Below are 21,228 nucleotides of genomic sequence, written 5' to 3'. Positions count from 1 at the left end.
TTATAGCTTTAGTTTGATTTGGTTCCCCACTAGTTACAAATATTTTGAAGGTGAGAATTTTACTTCAGCAGGACCTGGATTAGGGATGCTGGCAAGATTCCAGAGATCCAACTGCTTAACAGTCTAACCATCAGCTTTTGGAAACAGTCTCTCTCTGCTTCATAGCTTTGACTCCAGGCTGGCTTCCTTCCTTCCTTCCTTCCTTCCTTCCTTCCTTCCTTCCTTCCTTTCTCTTTTCTTTTTTTTTTTAATCATCTGGATGGGGGGTATTTTTCTCAGCAGTCACTTGTGCAGGTTCTTAGTCTTTTTTAAAGGAATGACCCCAATGCCTGAGGGATGAGACTTTCCACTCTTCTGCCCCTCCTAAAAGTCTTCAAGAGTGCCTCTGATGGATTTCTCAGCTCTTCTACCTTGCCCCCTCATTTTAAAAGGTATTTTGCACCTGGAAAAGGCTCCTTAACATGGTAGATTTCTCTTTGCTCTCGTAATATTCATTTACTTCCAAATTTGGTATACTACATCCCTGTATTTGTTTAATATCTATGAAGTAAGATTGGTGGGTGGGTGCGGGCTTCCTCTGTGGATTTGGGTCCTCCCAGATATTAAAGTCATGCCAGCCTCTATGGGGCCATTAAAATTTTGTTAACTTTCAGCAAGTTTCTCTTTACTCCCCCTATGGTGGATGATTCTTCCTAGTATAGTTCAATTAGAAATATGAGCAGCAACGAGTCTTTTCTCTCTTGTGAAGAACTTGGTTGACATTTTCTCAAATTTGGTTTATGTAGGCTTGTGTCCTCTTCTTCCTGATGAATTTAAGATTTTTTAAAAAAATTTTCAAGGTAAAATGGCTTCTTTTGTTATTTGATAGAGTGGGAGCAATATTCTCTTGTGATTTTCTGCATATAAAGCAGTTGTGAGTTCCAGGAATTAGAGTTTTAAAATGGTTTTATTTACATATTTTGTTAATTTATTTTAAATTAAAAATACATGGATGATAGCAAGTTAAATTTTATAGAATTGTAAATAATGAAAAGCAGTATCTTTCCATCCTAGGTCCCTTAGTTCCTTTACTCTCTCCACAAAGACAGATGTCTTACAGTTTCCTATTATTTCTTCTCAGAATTGTATTTGTAAAATGTGTAAATATCTCTCCCCTTTATTTCCTTTAACCAAAATGGAAGCATATTTTCTTTACCTTCTCTATATAACTATTTTGCCATCTTAAGGATTTTTACAAGCTGCGTAATATGTCTTAGTATGGATGTACCTTGTTTTATATAAACAATTATTGGTAGTGGATATTTGGATGTTTCTAGTATTTCTTTTCTCACAAACAAAATGGTAAATATGCCTTTGCTCATATTCACCATTGACCATTGTTGAGTATGTCATTAGGAACGACATGTTTAAAATACTTTGTGAAGGCATACAAATAATATGAATATTTTGTTTTATTTCAAAGTGTTTTTTCCCAAAGTGATGGCTGGGGTCTCAGAAGTTTGTGGTATGAGTTTTGGGAACACTAGACACTTCAAATGAGGCGTGAGGTGCTAGAGGTGCTAGATACTACCCAGCAGGTTGCATGGGAAAAAAAAGCTGGCTGTGGACTCTGAGAAAAGTAAAAATGACATTTAAATATTAAAAATGAAGAAACTCAGCTGCAGCTCTTTCTTTAACCTTAAATTGCACCTGGGCACCTGTAGTTCCAGTGACTTAGGAGGATTCCAAGTTCAAGGCCAGCCTCAGCATCTTAGCAAGACCCTGTCTCAAAAAAATAAAAATAAAAAGAACTGGAGATGTAGCTCAGTTTTATAGCACCCCTGTGTTCAATCTCCAGTACCAAAAGTAAATAAAAGATAATCATATTGGAGGTACTACAAATTACTTATGCCTGATTCTTCTGCCTCCTCATTTCCCACTAAAAATTAGATTAATGTCTTGTTTGGAATGCTTTGCACAGCTATATGATTAGAATGATTTTAGTAAATAGGGTCACATTTAAGGAGGTTTTCTAAGGGAAATGAAGACTCGTGTGATACACAAACATGCTTTATGTGATATTTAGGATTTTCCTGTAAAGATATTGTTTTTGTTTTTGTTTTTTTTAGAGAGGGGGGGAGAGGAGAGAGAGAGAGAGAGTTTTTTAATATTTAGTTTTTAGTTTTCGGCGGACACAACATCTTCGTTTGTATGTGGTGCTGAGGATCGAACATGGTCCCCATGCATGCCAGGAGAGCGCGGCTACCGCTTGAGCCACATCCCCAGCCCCAAGATATTGTTTTTTGAGAAGAGTTTTTAAGTTATATAATTGAAGCACATTAAGTTGGTGATGCAGTTTGAGAAATTAATGTACTTTCTTATGAAAAAGGAACCTATCTAGAAAGTACTCTATTTCTCCTAAGATCTGGGGTCAAAGGAGAGATTTTGAAACATAACAACAATGGCTTCTATTTATTGAAAGGAATTCTTTTATTTCTTACAGGACCCCTTCCAGGGAGATTTTATATTTTGAGATACAGGCTTTTGACTTTTCTACAAATGTTTTCTCTAAGGCTCCCCTGCTAGTTTTTAGCTGTAGCATTCTTCTAGTAGTACAGTTGTTTTAAGAGTTAGAAACCTGGCAGTATTCCTTTAACATTATCTCCTTGTTGTGCATCCCATTCTGTACCTCAGGAGGTTTGTACCATCCTCTAAGTTTCTTAAGAATTCTTGATTTTCCCTCCCATTTCTTTTACCCTCTTTCTGGTTCAGGTGAACTGGTTTCATCTCATTTGCAGTCTTTTATCTCCCCTGGATTCTCCCAATTCATTCTCTGCTCATTAGCTAACATGAATTATTTAAATGTTCATTCTGATCATGTTGTTCTTTGCTCAAAACTCTCTAGTGCCTTCCCAATGTCCTTACAGTAAAATCCCTCATATGGCCTTTGTGGATCTACACCACTAGATTCCAATTTTTTCACCTATTGAAACAAACCCTTTTCCCCTTTTCTTTTTCCAGCCACACTTCTCTTTCTGTGCTACAAACTGGCCAAGCTTCTTCCATCCTCAGGGCCTTTGCACAAATTCTTCCTTTGCCTTAGAAATCTTCCCTGACCTGCACATCCCTTTTCCAAGCTAATGCCTTATCCTTTAGGTCTCATTTAAAATATCCAGGGAAAACTTCCCTATTGAAACAAGTTAGAGACTGGTCCCCTGTTATTTACTCTTATTTGCTATTTTCTTTCTTTTTTTTATTGGTTGTTCAAAACACTATTTTTTTCTTTTTCTTAGCATTTACTACAATCCTAATGGTACAGTTGTTTCTTTTTTATTTTTTCTATTATTGGCATAGGTAATACATACATATAAAATGAAATTCAAATTGTACAAAAGGTAGAGTGAAAATTCTCCTGTTCCCTGTACCTTTGGTGCCCAGTTCTCCTCCCTAAAAGTAACATTTAGTATTTTGACTCTCCTTCCAGAAAAGCAATTATGTACATAATATTTCTCTCTTTTTTTAAAATTACAGATAGTATATGCATTTTTCTGCACTTTGTCTTTGTTAATTATGTATCCTGGCAATTCTTCTATATCATATGTAAATAGTTGCCTCTTTATTTTTCATGTGCCATATAGTATGGAATTATCATTTATTTAATAACTTCTATTGTTGGACATTTAGGTTGCTTTCAAGCTTTGGTTTATTGTAAACAATGCTGCATCAAATACCTTTGTAATTTCCCTCATCTATACCTATAGAATAAATTCCTATAATTGAAATAATTGAATTTAAGGTTATGTGCATTTTTAATTTTGGTTATTGTCAAACTGCTCTAAATAGAAGTTTTACCAATTCACACTCCTGCTAGTGGATGAAGAATGCACGTTTCCTCATATCTATGTCAGTGAAAATTTTTGTTCTTTGCCAATGTAAAAGATGAAAAGTATCACTTGGAAATATTTATTTGCATGTGTTTTCTTCCTTGCAAAGTCTTTTTTCACATGTTTAAGAGTCATTTGTATTTACTTGGCGAAATGTTTCTTCATAAATTTTGCTTACTTATTGTCTGACTCGCTACACCCTGAAGGTTGTTCCTCCAGGTGCAGAGATCCTGTATCTTGTTTATTCTAGTTCCAGGAACTAGAATGAGGCTGTAATAAATGACTGGCTCAGGTCATGCAGTAGTTATTTTTGCCTACAAAGCCCACCCATTTCCTCAGATGACACAAGTATTTAATTCACTCAGGTGAGTAAGGTAAAACACCTGAAGTACGCTGGGATGTTAGGACTGTGGACAAAGTCAACGAAATGTTTATCTACAGTCGCAGCCGCTATTTACTTTCATGCAGCAGTGCAGGCTCATTGTTGGCTCTTTATCCCGAAGCTAGATTTCTTGTGAAATCTCCTGATTTTAAAGTATGTCCAAATCAAAACAAGACAGACTCAAATGCAGTCCACCAACAGCGGATTTGCAAACAACCGTAAACAAAAGTGGGAGGTTGATGAGCCGAGTACTTCAGGAAGACAACGAAAGCCAAGAAATGGGCAGTTTTGTTTGGAAAGCAAAAAAGCAATTCTCTGCCTGAGACTTTCAACCAAGACTCCTTCCTGGAAGCAGGATCGAATTAAAGACAGATTGGAGCCAGAGCAAGCCGGAAAACAATGCTACCATATCGGAGTGTGCTGTCCAGCTAGAACGATAGCTGCGTGCAGCTTCTACACATCGAGCGAGGTCTCCCACCCACTCCTTTAGAGCCACGGGGTCTGAAGTGCCAACACCAACACTCCCCTCCGACCCGGAAGTCCCTGGGCTCGGAGCCTCAGCTTTCCACAGGGCCATCTACTTCCTTCTCGGCTAAGGCTTCCCGCCCTTCCCAGTTCTTTGACTTCCGTTTGCCTGGTCGTCTGGGAAACGGCTGACTTCCGGCAGCGCAGCAGTGGGCGGAGCCAAGATGGCTGAGGAGACGCTTGAGTCGGTGAGCGCTGAGATTCTTTTTAGTGTCCCAGTAGCGGGGCAGGGCAGCACCTGTCCGTCCCCGAGGCAGGCTGGTGGACTGCCTCTGTTAGGCGCAGCCACTCCTGGGAGAGGCAGAGCTGAGTCCCGAGCGGCGGAACGACAAGTGCAGCCTCGGTTCACCCCTGGAGATGGTTGCCTAGGGCAAGTCTGAGTCCTTTGTGGCCCAGACTTTGTAGTAGTACTGGTCTTCCTTGGGGTCCGCTGGATAGAAAAGAGATTTTCACTGGAAACGGCTCTGTTCCTAGTCCTCTTTTTCTTTCTCTTGACGGTATGGAAAGGAGGCATTATTACCACTTGCGTAAAGACAGTTTGTGTTAATCCTGTGAATTAGGAATATATTGAGATACAGCCTGCAAAGCTTTCACGCCATTGCCTTTTGTTAGTGAAGCAGGACCATGTTTTCTCTGTTGTGATTAAGTTTTGGAAAGTACTGTTTGGTAATTCAGCTGGTCTGAATGAAGCGTCAACTCCACAGAACTCTTAGATATAAGATTAGTCCAAATGAAATCAGGATGACCCAGTGGTAGTTATTTAAAAATCTTTAATTGACACATAACTGTACATATTATGGGTTGCAGTGTGATAATTCACTACATGTAAACAATGTATAAGGACCAAATCAGGATAATTAGCATTTTCTTAAGTATTTATCATTTCTTGTCATTGAGAACCTTCAAACTCTTCTAGTTTTGTTTTGTTTTTCTTGTTTTTTGGTACTGGGGTTTGAACTCAGGAGCACTTAATCAGTGAGCCACAATCTGAGACCTTTTTATTTGTTTTTTAAATTTTGAGATAGGATCTCGCTAAATTGCTGAGGCTGGCTTTGAACTTGTGATCCTCCTGCTGCAGTCAGGGGATTACAGTCGTGTGCCACCACGCCTGGTTTTTCTTCTAGTGCTTTATAAAATACATAATAAATAGTTGTGAACTATAGTGACCCTACTTTGCTGTAGAACATTAGAACTTATCTCTGTTTTGATACCTGTTATCCAGCATCCTTTTAATCCCCCTCTTCCCTACTCTTTCCTAACCTCTAGTGATCACTGTTCTACTCTTTACTTCCAATAAATCGATTGTTTTTAGCGTACACTTATTTTTTTAAAGAATTTACCTTTTTTTTTTTTTTTAATGTGGTGCTGAGGCTCAAGCCCTGTCCCTTCTCATCCTAGGCAAGCATTCTACCACTGAGCTACAACTCCAGCCCTACTGTCCACTTATGAGCAAGAACACCTTATTTCTGTGCCTGCTTTATTTCATTCAGTGTAATGTCCTCTAGTTCCAGTTGTGTTGCTTCAAATGGCAGGATTTTATTCTTTTTATGACTGAATTATTTTACACTGTGTAAAATGTACCACATTTTCTTTATCCATTTGTTGTTTATTCGTTGTTGGACATCTCCTTTGATTCTATGTCTTGGTAGCATGGATAGTGCTGCAATAAACATGGGAACAGAAGCATGTCTTTAATACTTCGTATATTCCTTTTGGTGTATACCCAGTAATTTGATAGCTGGATCATATTTTATTTCTGTTTTTAGTTTTTTGATAGTAATTGTAAGGTCAGGCACCAGTAACCAAAAGGAGGCAGATTAAAAGCTGCTGAGCAAGGCTGATTGAGATTCCCTCCCAGAGGAGACCCTCCAGTCAAACAGAGCAGGTCTGGGGAAGTCACACCCAGCCTTGGATTGGAATTTTATTTGGTTTAGGGCAGGAAGGGAGGTTTTAGGGTCCTTTGTCCTCCTAGGATTGGTTGGGAGATCTTGCTGAGATCCCTGTCCTTCCAGGATTAGTCAGGAGATGCTGCTGATTGACTGGTGATTATCACTGTCTGTCCGTGCCTGGTTGTTTTTTTTTGTGCTTCGTTCCCTTAGCCACCTCAAACCAACCTAATAGTAGTAGTGAATCATATGTGCATAATTGGGTCTAATTTCTCTAAAGTTCCAAATGTGAAACTTCATCTACCTTGCTTTAGTATTAAGTTTCTGTTACTTGTTCTGTACTATATTATAATGATTTTAGTTTTTCAGAATTTATTGTCTTTTGAAAAACATCCTGGGAAGCATAGTTGCTTTGGCTGATTATTTTACAACATAATTTTGTCTTAATAAGCAAGGCCATATTATCTGCTCAATGGACTTTTGTTTGTTTTCTATTCTCCTTTCATTTGTAGAGTAATCACATTATTTTAGTCTAAAACTGAGTATAAAGAAAACCCAAAGCAAAGATATTTTGTTAAATTAAGAATTAAAAAACTAAAATAACATGATTAATGTTACTAGACTTTTAAGATATTGGAAATTTTAAAGACCTACTTTGCCTACATATCTTTTTAAAATAGTTTTATATATATATATATATATATATATATATTTTTTTTTTTTTTTTTTTTTTTTTTTTTTTTTAATGTGATGCTGAGGATTGAATCCAGGGCCTCGAACATGCTAGGCGAGCGCTCTAACTAATCCACAATCCCAGCCCCCTACATAATGTTAAAATATATAAAGGGTGACATGCTGTAATACTGTTTATCCTCTAGTGCTTGTTGTCATATAGATAGGTATTTGTGGGACAGAATATGAATTTGATGTCTGTGATGGCAGAATTGTTCTGCATATTTGAATCTCAAATAGTATTTTAAAGAGAATGACTTTTTTTAAAAATGACTTTAGCACTTCAGCTTGAAGCAAACTATTTTATTGTTGTTGAGTTTATTGCTGGTAGTGTTATATTTATAGTAATTTCATTTTCTCAAGTTTCTGCTGCATGGAAATTTTAATTTTTGTCCTTTTTGGAAGTGATCTTGCCTCTCCTAATAAAATTAAGAGGATTCAACAATCCCACTCCTGAACCTAAGTCCCATAGAAATAAAAGTAAAGCATAAGCACATAGTACATGGATATCTGTTGCAGCAATGTTTCTAATGGAAAGAAGCTAGGTAGTGGCACCATTTTTTTCCATGATAAATTATTTTGCCTCTTCTGGAATTTATAAAAGAACTGGGGACTGATATTTATAGATAAATATATGAAAAGGAGAATTTTTTTTCCTTTTTTTCTTTGTGATACTAAGGATGGATCGCAGGACCTTGCATATGCTAGGCAAGTGCTCTACTACTGAACTATTTCCCTAGCCTTTTTTATTTTATTTATTTTAGAAAAGGTCCCATTAAGTTGCCCAGACTGCCCTTCAACATCTAATCCCCTTGCCTCAGAATCCTGAGTAGCTGGGATTATAGGGGAACACCACTGTGCCCAGCTTAATTTTTTTTTAACGCAACAAGCAGATAGCTCTGGTTTCCATGATTTATACTTATAATACCCTAATTCTATTGTTTTTATATTTTATTTTTTGCACTGCTGGGGCTGAAACCCAGAGAGAGAGAGAAAGGGGGAGAGAGAGAGAGAGAATTTTTTTTATATTTATTTTTTTTAGTTATCGACGGACACAACATCTTTGTTTATATGTGGTGCTGAGGATCGAACCCTGCTGCTCGCATGCCAGGCGAGGGCGCTATGGCTTGAGCCACATCCCCAGCCCCCAGTAGGGTGTCTTCTGATTCAATTGTTTGATGTTATCTGTTTGATATAGCATCAGGTCCCACACGTTGAAAGCTCAGCCTTCAAGACTGATCTTGCCTTTCAAACCCAGGTGGTTTGATCTGTGCTTTTGATTGGCTAGCTATAAATTGGGAACTCCCTCCATGGGATTGATTAGTTTGCTCTAGTGGCTCACAGAACTCAGGAAAACACTTGCTTATATTTATTGGTTTATTAAAAAGAATATTACAAAAGATACAGACGATGAGATGAGATATGGGGAAAGGGAACAGAGCTTCCATGCCCTTTCCAATCCACCACCCTCCAGCAACTTCCATGTGTTCAGCTCTCCCAAAGTTCTCCCTATCTGTCCTTTTAGGTTTTTATGGAGACTTAACTGTGTAAGCATGTTTACTATTAGACTGAGTGGGGAAGCCCAGCAAGGCTGATCCAGTCAGATTCTTCTGTGTAGCATTCCTTCCAGGTAGACAGTAGGGATTCTTAAATGGGGTCTTATGATTTGACTAGGTAAGTTAGAATTTCATTATGCCAGTGACTTCAAGGAAGGGGAAGGTTTAAATTTCTAGGGTTTGCTGTGGGGTGCAGGGAAATTCTAGTTTCTGTGGCCTGTCTTAAGGGAGGAAGAGGACCAAGCAGAAGGAGGGGCAGGGGAGGTCAGAAAGAGAGACTGCTTTCTGAAGCCTGCTTCTGAGACCTTAAGTGCCCTAACATTTTTCTAATCACTTAGGAAATATTGAGGGCTTTGCAGTAAAGGAACCTGAATAAAAACATATCTGTATATCTCTGTCTATCTGTATGTATCTATCTTACTCTTTCCTTTTGTGGAACAAAAGTTCTTAATTCATTTTTTGTTCTGTTTTTTTGAGATGGAGACCTCACCTAGAACTCTTAATCCTCCTGTTTCAGCCATCACAGTAGCTGGGACCATTATGTATCTATTGCATCAAGCTTCAGAAGTTTCTAATTTGGCAGGGAGTTGTGGAGTGGTTCTGGGGATTGAACCCAGGGGTGCTTTACCACTGAGGTTCATCCGTAGCCCTGCTTTTTTAAAAAAACAAAACAACAACAACAACAACAAAAACCCTTTATTTTATTTATGTGGTGATGAAAATGGAACTCAGTGCCTCACATGTGTCAGGCAAGTGCTCTACCACCGAACCACAACTCCAGCCCCATCTCCAACCTTTTTTATGTCTTTTTTTTTTTTTTAAGAGAGAGAGAGAGGGAGAGAGAGTGAAATTTTTTAACATTTATTTTTTAGTTTTTGGTGGACACAGCATCTTTTTTTTTTAAGAGAGAGAGAGAAATTTAATATTTATTTTTTAGTTTTTCGGCGGATACAACATCTTTATTTTATTTATTTTTTTTTAGAGAGAGAGAGAGAGAGAGAATGTTCAATATTTATTTTTCAGTTTTTGGCGAACACAACATCTTTGTTTGTATGTGGTGCTGAGGATCGAACTCGGGTTGTACGCATGTCAGGCGAGCGCGCTACGGCTTGAGCCACATCCTCAGCCCTCTTTATTTTATTTTTATGTGGTGCTGAGGATCGAACCCAGCACTCCACGCATGCCAGGCCAGCGCACTACTACTTGAACCACATCCCCAGCCCTTTATGTCTTATTTTAAGACAATGTCTCGCCAAGTTGCTTAGGGCCTTGCTAAATGGCTGAGGCTGGCTTTGAACTTGCCTCAGCCTTCTGAGCCGCTGAGATTACTGGCATGGGCCACTGCCCCCAGCCAGAAGTTTTTAATTTTAATATAGTTGAATATGGATGAATTTACTTGTTTGTATATATTGTTTTATATAGTAAATAATCCTTCCATACCCTGTTTTTTAAAAGCTTTAAAATTTTTGCCTTTTCTGTTTTAGTCTTTGATCTATTTGAACCAGTTTCTTTCTCCTGATAAATTTTTTTTCCTGAAAGTCTGTTTTGTCTAAGGTTAATATTGGTACTGTGGTTTTCTTTTTGTTTTTATTTTCTTGATGTATCTTTTCCCATCTTTTACTTTGTCTTTATGTTTTAGATGTGTCTTTATAATAACATGCATCTGGATATTTTAACAAACCCATTCTGGGCCTGGGATTGTGGCTCAGCGGGGTAGAGCGCTCGCCTAGCACTGGCGGGACCCAGGTTTGACCCTCAGCATCACATAAAAATAAAGGCATTGTGTTGTGTTCATCTACACCTAAAAAATAAATATTAAAAAAATCCATTCTGATAGAATCTATCCTGGAGAATTTTATCCCCCTTTTCTTTCTTCCTTCCTTTTTTTTTTCCCCCTTCCCCTCCATTTGTTTATTTATGTTTTTGTGGTGGGGATCCAACCTAAGTTCTCACACATGCCAGGCAAGGGCTAGAGCCCTTATCAGTCCCTCACCTTTTTTTTTTTTTTTTTTTAAGGTGTAGATGGACACAACACAATGCCTTTGTTTTTTTGTGGTGCTGAGGATCAACCCAGGTCCCGCCCGTGCTAGGCAAGTTCTCTACCGCTGAGCCATAATCCAAGCCGAATTATTTCTCTTTCTGAATTATTTCTCTTTCTGCACCTCTCATTCCATTTGTTGTACATTGTTTATGTTGCCTTCCTTTAGTGAGTACCAAAAAAATTTTAAATAGGTGTTTAATTTGAAGTTCATACTTACATCTGAATAATACAGGGGCCATCAAATGCTTTACTGCTTATTGCCATCTGACAATTTAAGCCATTTGTTGTTTAGTTTTTTGTAGTTCTTGATGTTTTTTTAATTCAGCACCACAAATTATACTTTGTTTAACACGATGCTGAAAATAGGGCTGTGGTTGTGGCTCAGTTGTAAGTTATAGCGCACTCATCTGGCATGTGTGGGGCACTGGGTTTGATTCTCAGCACCAAATAATAAATAAACAAATAAATAGAATAGAAGTGTTGTGTCCATCTACAACTAAAAAAAATATTAAAAAAAGATGCTGAAAATACTCATATTTTAGCAGTTCCTTTGCTTATTCCCTTCTTCATTCTGGAATTATTTTCTTGTTTTCCGGTGTTTATCCCTTACAATTTAGTGAGAGTCTAAAAACTTCAACATTCTGAAAGCCTTTGATCTTGAAAGTTAGTTTTGATGGGTATAAAACTCTAGCTCAGGGATTGGCAAACTTTTTCTGGGTAAAGGGCCAGGTAGTATTTTGGGCTTTGTGGACTATACAATCTGTTATAAACACTGAAGTATATTGTTATAGTATAAAATAAACCCTACTCAATATATAAACATAGAAGTATGGCTGTGTTCTGATAAAGTTTCATTTGTAGGCATTGAAATTTGACTTATGGAATTTCCAAATATACTTTTTTCAACCATTTAAAATATAAAAACCACTCTTAGCTTGTGGGTCATATAAAAACACACTGGATTTGATTTGCAGGCATGGTTTGCTAATGTGTGGTCTAGATTAATAGTCATTTTACTTAGTATCTGACATTTGGAGTAATTATTCTTATGATTTATTAGTGTGGTTTCAATTTCCAGTTTTGATTGTAGAGTAGACAGCTGCCAATCTACTTGTCCTTTCTTTGTAGGTTATCTGGTGATATATTTATTCTTGGGCTGCTTTCAAGATTTTTTTTTTTTGTTTGTTTTGTTTTTTTGAGATGCTAGATATTGAACCCAGGGCCTCATGCTAGGCAAGTGCTCTATCACTGAGCAACATCCTCAACCTTAAGAATTTCTTATGTCTCTGGTGCAGTTTCTTGTAATATACCTAAGTGTGGATTTCTTTTTCATTTTACTTGGTCAGGATTTGTTGCATATCTAGAACTTAAGAATTAAAGTCTCTTATTATATATAGGAAAATTTCTTTCTTTTTTTTTGCTTATAACATGGCATTTCATGTATAAAACAAAATTGGTATAAGAAAAATCCATTTGAAGATTTTCTACAAAGTTATGGTGTAAGTATCATATCTCCCTCTGACAATTGAGTTCTAGGCAATTTCTGTGCAGATGACTTTATATGCTTCCTTTTATCAAATAGAGATTACCTTTCTGGTTTGATTACTGAGAAGTATATCAGAAGGAGAATACTAATATGAAGTTTTTTAGAACTTAATACATTAAAAATATTGATGCATATATTATATACCATATTTTTGTATATTATAAATATACATTATAAATATATTTTATAAATAGGCATTATGCATTATAGTTTGGATAGAAAAGGTATAACTTGATATTTAATGAATTATTTGTATGATTGATGAGCTTCTGATTATTCTTGTTATTTGAATATATCCTAAGTGCTTGCTTTAACATAGATAACTTCTTTCATTTCAGAAAATTCAATATTCTGCATCTGCTGAATCTCAAAAACCCAGGCAGAAAAAAGGTCTGTACTAAATTTCATTATATGTGTATATTTGCACAGATTACTCTGTCTTATTGTTTTTTTTATATTCTTTTAAAAACATTTTTTTAAGTTGTTGATAGACCTTTATTTTATTTATTTATTTATATATGGTGCTGAGAATTGAACCCAGTGCCTCACACATGCCAGGCAAGTGTGCTACTACTGAGCTACAGCCCTAGCCCTCTTTTTTATATTCTATATGCATTGGAACCTTTTTAAATATTAGTGTTAGGAAACATCAGTAATAATGCAAATGTTCTGCCATATATACCTTTTTATTTTATGAGTTCAGTAGGTATTGTTGATCTGTGAATGTATTTAAATGGAGTTTGATTATTATGTAAGAGTGTGCTCATTTTCTACTTGTGGAAAAAACACTCTGTTAAATTGTATAGTACATAGTAAAGTAGAGGAAAAAGACAAGGATGAGGGAGGTAGAGAGGAAAAGGGGAAATACTAGGGAATGATACTGACCAAATCATATTATTATATCATGTACATGAATATGTAACAACAAATCCCACAATTATGAATAATTACAATGCAACAATAAAAATATGGAAAAGAAAAATATTATAGCAAAAAACTAAATTAATTGGCTAATTAAAAAACAAATCAGGCTTCAAATAATCTTATGCATATATTAAGTAACTGTGGGATTTTATAAAAATTGAACCTGGACCAAATTATGGTATATGTAGGTACATATATTTCAAAAATGAATCCTATTATAATTCACCAATAAAGATGTTTTAAAATATTCTAAAAATGTGGAAAGAGAAAAAATTTCTAAAAATTGCATCTGTACTGAAAAAAAATTAAGTCTGGAAAGCCTAACTAGATGAAGGCCTACATTGAAAAGAGCTACATTTAATAATCAGAGAGAGAGAGATGATATATATTTTATTAGAGGAACAGAATTACTTCATTTGTTAAATTTTAACGTTTTAGGAGAGTTTACATCAGGTGTTAGTTGACATTGATGTTTGTTTACCCATGTCTCATAGATTGGTTGCCCTGCTATTTATCAGGCATTAGAGAAACACCTGAACTTGTCTATGGAAAAGGCACTCATTCGTTCATCTATGTATCTACTATTTTTTAGTTAATTAATTCTAAGTGAGAAAACCAAGGCAGAGTGGAGGGAGTATGACTTGCTTAGGTCTTGTCTGTAGTTCTTATCTGAATACATAAATTATAGCTGCCAGACTATCTATCCTTTTGTAGCACGTGCTAACAGTATAAAAGTTAATTTTGTCAATAAACTGTTTAATTTATTTGGGTCATTTCTATCATTGTTTATATATATATAGTTGTTGTTTTGTTGTTGTTGTTGTTGTTTCTTTTCAATTGGCTTATTAAGGCAGAGGACAGGAGGGTCTGTGGCAGACACTAGCATACCATAGCCATTTCTGTCACTCTTTGGAATTATAATGGAAGTTGTTGGAAAATATGATTGCCTTTCAGAAATGTATTTTGAGAGTTTTTCAGGAATATCACTTTCATTGGAAGAGTTATATATCTATAATTTAGATTATTTGTGAAATTCAGATGTAGTTCTGCCAAGATTGAATGTAATTGCTAATATTCTTTTTTTATTCCAGTGCCAGGGATAGGCTAATATTCTTTATACCATTTCTGGATATGAGAATCATCTTGTTGTGATATGTGTCACTTCATTTAGTCACCAGGGTAATTTGGCCAGTTAAGTGGGGTTAGCATTTATTGTCATTGACTTTTCAGTATTCATTTTTCCTCTGAAGTCAAATCCTATGGTTTGATTGACTCCAGACACAGAAGATACTTGTATACCAGCCAAGAGTTGCCTAGGCTTAATTCAGGTTAATGAGATACTAAGTTTTTTTGCTGTGGGAGGTGGGGGAAAGGGACACATTTGGTATGTAATGCTAAAACCTTTAATAATGCTATGGGGCTCAGTTTGTTTTTTTTCAATCAGTTTTTCCTTCCTTCTCCATTTCAGAATAACCACTTTCTGATTTCTGTTATTAAAGTTTAGTTTATTTCTCCTTGAGCCCCTCATACATTTGAGGACTTACCATGTTTTAGGTATTGGGAATACAAAGTTAAAAACAGGGCATGGAATCTTCCCTTAGGAAATTGACAGTCTTCAGGACATATAGAACATAAATAATTACAGTGCAGTATATGTTCCCAATGTCTTTTTTCTGAAGATTAAATATTTCTAGTTGTGACAACTTTTTTTTTTTTTTTAAAATATGAGATACTTCCAAGGACACCAAATTTCACCAGAGAATGAAGGCCATAAGTCAAAGGAACTATAGAGTTCAGGACAAAATAGAATATTCCAGGTATAGTGTGAATTGGGCCAAGTGGAATAGCTGGAAGATATTATATTTTTACTTGGATTTTTTATTTCTGTTAATCCAGCTCAAAGTTGCATTACCTTTTGGTCAGTTATTTCACAAATTTGCAATTTTATTTTATTGCATAGTGCCAGTTTGTCATTCATGTAGAATAATAACAATATACAAATGATACCTTTGGAGTTGTATAGGTGATATAACACAAGCACCAAAAATGTCTAGGACATAACTTCCTTTAATTTCTACCATTTGGAACCCATACTTTTATCTATTGATATGGGTAATTATACTGGTTGAATTTCTGAATATTATACCAATCAACCTTTTATTTACTAGGGTAAACCCCCACAAGGTCATAATGTATTGACCTTTTTAAATGTTGATGGATTCAGTTCACTAATATTCTTTTCATTCTTTCTTTTTTTCTTTTCTTTTCTTTTTTTTTTTTTTTGAGAAAAAGGAAAAAGAAAGTTTATTGCTTTGCTAGCAGTGGAGGGGGCTCCTGTCCCAGAGCCTGTAATTCGGACCATCATGGAGAACAGGGATTCTTCAAAGAAGTGATTCAGAGAAATGAGATTAGGAATGAGAGGTCAGGAAGGAGATGATCAGGGAAAAGATTGGGGAGGAGAAGGGTAGGAAAAAAAGGACCTGGGAAAAGAAGATCAGGGAGGAGAAATTTAGGGAAAAGAAGGTTGGGAAAAAGAAAAAAAAAGTTTTAAAGCAACAAGGGATATAGTCAAAGCATCAAGTGAACCCCTGTTATATTTCCCCACTGTCAATTTCTAGCTTCCATTTCTATGGAAAGTGGGCAATGACATCTCCAGACTATTTCCTGCTGAAAAGACGCAATGAGGGGGGTCTTTAGAATGAAAGCTTTTTACTTGTTGTTGACATTCTTTCTTCTGGGTTTTAGTTGCATAGTTGAAAAGGGTGGAACAGCAACAGAGCAGTAAATGGAAAGAGACATATTCAAGGGCAATGATAAGCAGGGCAGTCAGAATTAGGTAGAGAAGTCCTAGTAAAATAGACTTAATATCTCTTGGTATCCAAGAGAAGAGGCTAGAGAACCAGTCAGTTAGGTCTATCCCCATCCCATCCAAAAGGTATCTGTGGTGGTCAAGGGTCTGTGTTGTAGCCAAGTTGCTCATTGCTTGATCTTTTCAATCCTGGTCTCCACGTGTGAGGAGGTATTACTATAAATGCAGCAAGCTGTATTTGCTATAGCACAAACTCCTCCTTGCTCAGCTAACAGAGAAATATGTAAATTTGAGATGGAGAAGGCTGTCTCATTGGCCAAGATGACCAAAGTTGTTGACAGATTTCAGAGGACCCAATGGTGTGCCCCAATTCTCCAACAGGGTGATAAGGTATAACTAAAAAAGTATTCATCACCATCAGGACTTGCACCAGAGATGTGCTGTGCCAGTGGAGTAAAAATCTTTAGGGAGCTTGCCCACCGAGCTGATTCCTTTAATGAATTAATTGAAAATGGTATCCCTAAATTCCCTAGAAAATATTGGGTGGGAGTTGTGAAGTTTCTGAGTCATTCAATAGCCCAAGGATAGTTATTAATTTTACAGATGAAAACATTTCCTGCACAGGCACAGAAAACCATTGTTTCTTTAAAGAAATCTAGTAGGTCCCCAATGAGGAAATAATCCCCAACTTTAAAGCCTGTGCGTCCATCAAAGAATGGTCTGGGAAGGATTAATCAGTTACTGCCTGTAATCTTCTCTGGGAAATTGGACAATATTTTGTACCATACAAATGTAGTTGTTCCTGAGGAGGTCTCATTTTAAAATTATTCTGGGATTCATATTCCTCTATGGACCAGGAAAGTGGTGTTAGATGCAATAAGAGAAAAGTGAGGTAAGGAAAATTGAAGATGGCATTAGAGCAGATTATGATAAGTGAAGTTAGCCAATCCCAAAAAAACAAATGCCAAATGTCTTCTCTGATATAAGGGGGGTGACTCAAAATGGGGTAGGGAGGAAGAGCATGGGAAGAAGATTACCTCTAGATAGGGAAGAGGGGTGGGAGGGAAAGGGAAGGAGAAGGGGAATTGCATGGATAGAGACCCTCAACATTATACAAAATACATGTATGAAGATGTGAATTTGGTGTCAACATATCTTGTATACAGAGATATGATAAATTGTGGTATAAAGGTGTATTAAGAATTTTATGGTAATAATAATAATAATAATAGAGTCCATGTAAAAAGACCATCTCAGCTGGGTAATGAATATTTTGAACACTATACATAATAGTGTGGGCTCTGAGGTCCGATGTTGGTGTCCAGTCTCCATTTGAGTAAAATTTGTAACAATATGTACAAAGGTATCAACATGGTCCTTAGAAGATTGGGCTTTTGGAAGGCAGATCTAGTAATCAACTGCCTGAGTTGAGGTAGCCAGGGTCTGTGCTATTCTAACCAAACTGTTGTTCTCTCAGCCTAGAAAGGGAATGGAGATAAGCAACAACGTTAGTAAAGCAGTAAATCTTTCATTATGTTTTCTTAAACAAGTATTTTAGATCCCTTAAGTGTTCTGATGTCCATGCAGGGGACACAGCTTCTTGCAAGTCTCTTGGACACTTTTTCATAGTTCACTAATATTCTGTTAAGGATTTTTATATCTGTATGCATGAAGGATGTTGGTCTGAAGTGTTTTTTTCTCTCTTTTTTTTGCAATGCCTTTATCAATATTTGATATTGAGATTATTCAGGCTTCATAAAATGAATTGGGAACTTATTGTCTCCTCTGTATCATTGAAGATTTTTTTGTAGAACTGGTGTCGGTTCACTCTTAAATGTTTTGTAGAATGTTACTGTGAAATAGTCCTAGCCTGGATTTTTCTTTGTTGAAGGATTTGTAAGTACAAATTCAATTCATTTTATTTTATTTTTAATTTAAAGATTTCATTTTTAGTTGTAGATAGACAAAATACCTTTATTTTTTTAATGTGATGCTGAGGATCAAACCCAATGCCTCACAAATGCTAGGCGAGCATTCTACCACTGAGCCATAACCTCAGCCTCAAATTCAGTTTATTTTGTAGATGTAGAACTACATCTTTAATGTCCTTCAGTGGATGAATGGATAAAAAAAAATGTGGCATTTATACACAATGGAATATTACTCAGCCCTAAAAAGAATAAGATCATGGCATTTTCAGGGAAATGGATGTCATTAGAGAAGATTATGCTAAGTGAAGTTAGCCAATCCCAAAAAAACAAATGCCGAATTCTCTGATGTAAGGGGGGGGTGACTTAAAATGGGGTAGGGAGGGAGAGCATGGAAGGAAGATTACCTCTAGATAGAGAATAGGGGTGGGAGGGAAAGGGAGGGAGAAGGGGAATAGCATGGATGGTGGAAGGAGACCCTCATCATTATACAAAATACATGTATGAAGATGTAAATTTGGTGTCAAGATACCTTATATACAAACAGAGATATGATAAATTGTGGTATAAAGGTGTATTAAGAATTGTAATGCAAAAAAATAATAAGAGCTCATGTATAATGGCATAATTTGGCATGAACATACTTTATACACAGTTATGAAAAATTGTTCTGTGAATGGAACCTGAGGATCGAACCCCGGGCCGCACACATGCCAGGCGAGTGTGCTACTGCTTGAGCCACATCCCCAGCCCTCTCTCTTATTTTTAAATTACTTATTTATTTTTTGAGCTGGGGTCTTGCTATATTGACCAGTCTCATCTCAAATTCCTGGGTTCCAGTGATCCTCCTGCCTTAGCCACCAGAGTAGCTAGGACTACAGGCACATGCCACTCACTGCACTATCCTGTGAGTTAAAGTTTTATTGAAAATCTTTGCACATTTTTTTTTGACTTTTCTCTAAGTGTGAAATTAATTTAAAATAAAAGCAAATTTTTAAAAGGAGTTCTCATGGGAGACTGCCTTTCCAATCAAATCCTTAAGCATATAGCAATGTTGATTATTTTCATTCACATATAAATAAGCCTTTTTTCCCCCCTTTTTTAACCACACAGTTTGCCTGTTTAAAATGGGGTTATGGCCCAGTGGTAGAACGCTTGCCTAGCCTTGTGAGGTACTAGATTCCATCCTCAGCTCCACATAAAAATAAATAAATAAAATAAAGGTATTGTATCCAACTACAACTAAAAAATATATATTTAAAAATGTATAATTCTTTTGATATATTATTACTTAAAAATTTTTTAATATACTATTATTAAGAAAATGTTTTTTAGTTGTTTGATGGACCTTTATTTCATTTATTTACTTATATGTGGTATTGAGAATCAAATCCAGTGCCTCTTACATGCTGGCAAGTGCTCTACCATTGAGTCATGACCCTAGCCCTACATCATCATTATTATTATTATTTTAAATATTTCTCCTTAGTTGTAGTTGGACACAATACCTTTATTTTTATTTTTATGTGGTGCTGAGGATTGAACCCAATGCCTCGCACATACTAGGCGAGTGCTCTACTGCTGAGCCACAACCTCAGCCCTACATTATTATTTTTAAATGTGGTGAAATATACATAACAAAATTTCCATTTGAACCATTCATTTCAATTTCATTAATTATTCGTAATATTGTATAACCATTTTCACTATCTCCAAAACTTTCTCATCATTCCAAATAGAAAGTAATCATTAAATATTAGCTGCCTGTAGAGAATGGGACATTATTGTTTAGTGATTAGAGTGTGTGAATTTGCCTATTTTAGATATTTTATAAAAGTGTAATCAAAATATTTTTCCTTCTGTACGTGGTTTATTACACTTCAGTATTTTCAAGGCCATGTCTTAGCACATATCAGAACTTCACTGGATTTGAAGGCTCAATAATATTCCATTGTATGTATTCACATTTTGTTCATCCGTTCATGTATTGATGGACAACTTTTTGTCTAATTTTTGCCTATTTTTGAGTAATACTGAGTAGTGAACATTGATGTACAACTATCAGCTGGAATTCTTGCTTTTAATTCTTTTGGAAATGAATATATTGCTAGGAATGCAATTGCTGGGTCATATAGTAACTGTGTTTGGGAACTACAGACTTTTCCCTATAGCAGCTGTACAATTTTACATTTGGCCCAGCAATGTTTGAGTGCTCCAGTTTTCTACATCCTTCCTAAAACTTGTTTTGTGCCTTAAAAAAAAAAGCATCTAATTAAAAAGCATTTAATGTTGATCTTATGATTTTGATTTACATTTCCCTAATAACTAAGTTGTCTATTTTTTGTGAAGAAATGTCTTATTCAAGTCCTTCAACTATTTTTAGTTGAGTTTTCTTTTGTTTTTGAGGATTGCCTCTCTTAATGTTTAGTTTATTTTTTTTTGTTGTTTGCTTGTTTTTGTAGTACTCAGGATTAAACCCAGAGGTGCTTTCCCACTGAGCTATATCCCCACTCCTTTTTATTTCTTTATGTTGAGACAGGGTCTTGCCAACTTGCTGAAGGTCTTGCTTAATCATTGAGGCTGCTCTTGAACTTGTGATTTTCCTACCTCAGCCTCTTGAGTTGCTGGGATTACAGGTATATGCCACCATGCCAAACTTTTTTTTTTTTTTTTTTTAAGAAATGTTATTTCAGGATTTTCTTTAGAAATTGGACTCAAAGAACGTTATTCAGTACCATTTGTTTAAAAAAAAAGCCAAGAATTTTCAATATTCTTTTCTGAGTCTGAAAAGGAAGGCAGATTTAAAGAACTACTGAAAGAGTGTAGTCTTGACATATTTTTGGAAGTAAAGTTTTAGCTAAGCACCATCTTTTTCCCTCTCACTGTTTGTAGGATGTGGAACTAAAGTGATGGGTGGGTATAATTATGGTATAGAAATTATTTAAAATTTATCCTATTAGTTGCTTGTCTATCATGTCTGAGGCCCTGGATTTGAGTCCCAGCACCCATAAATAAATAAACAAACAAACAAATAAA

The 21,228-nt window shown here is 36.0% G+C and overlaps 1 protein-coding gene across 8 annotated transcripts in view; it reads left to right on the top strand.

Annotated features, from left to right (window-relative positions):
- The first annotated feature begins 4,829 nt into the window (after positions 1-4,829).
- The window catches only part of Bbs4 (Bardet-Biedl syndrome 4), a 59,196-nt gene continuing 42,797 nt past the window's right edge, over positions 4,830-21,228 (top strand). For 3 of the 8 annotated variants that reach the window (XM_013359956.4, XM_078049337.1, XM_078049336.1), the window contains exons 1-2: positions 4,854-4,958; positions 12,870-12,921. Coding sequence is in view for 3 of the 8 variants with exons in the window: in XM_078049335.1 (XP_077905461.1) it covers positions 4,935-4,958; positions 12,870-12,921 (76 nt within the window). In the remaining 5 variants the exon portion in view is untranslated. Of the gene's footprint in view, positions 4,959-12,869; positions 12,922-21,228 lie in introns of all 8 variants that reach the window. The other 5 variants (XM_005316768.5, XM_021728157.3, XM_078049335.1 and 2 more) reach the window with 4 other exon arrangements.

The sequence above is a fragment of the Ictidomys tridecemlineatus genome, chromosome 5 (assembly GCF_052094955.1).
Source record: "Ictidomys tridecemlineatus isolate mIctTri1 chromosome 5, mIctTri1.hap1, whole genome shotgun sequence".
NCBI lineage: Eukaryota > Metazoa > Chordata > Mammalia > Rodentia > Sciuridae > Ictidomys > Ictidomys tridecemlineatus.
Note: the sequence above shows the minus strand (reverse complement) of the source record. Positions and strands in the feature narration are given on the sequence as shown.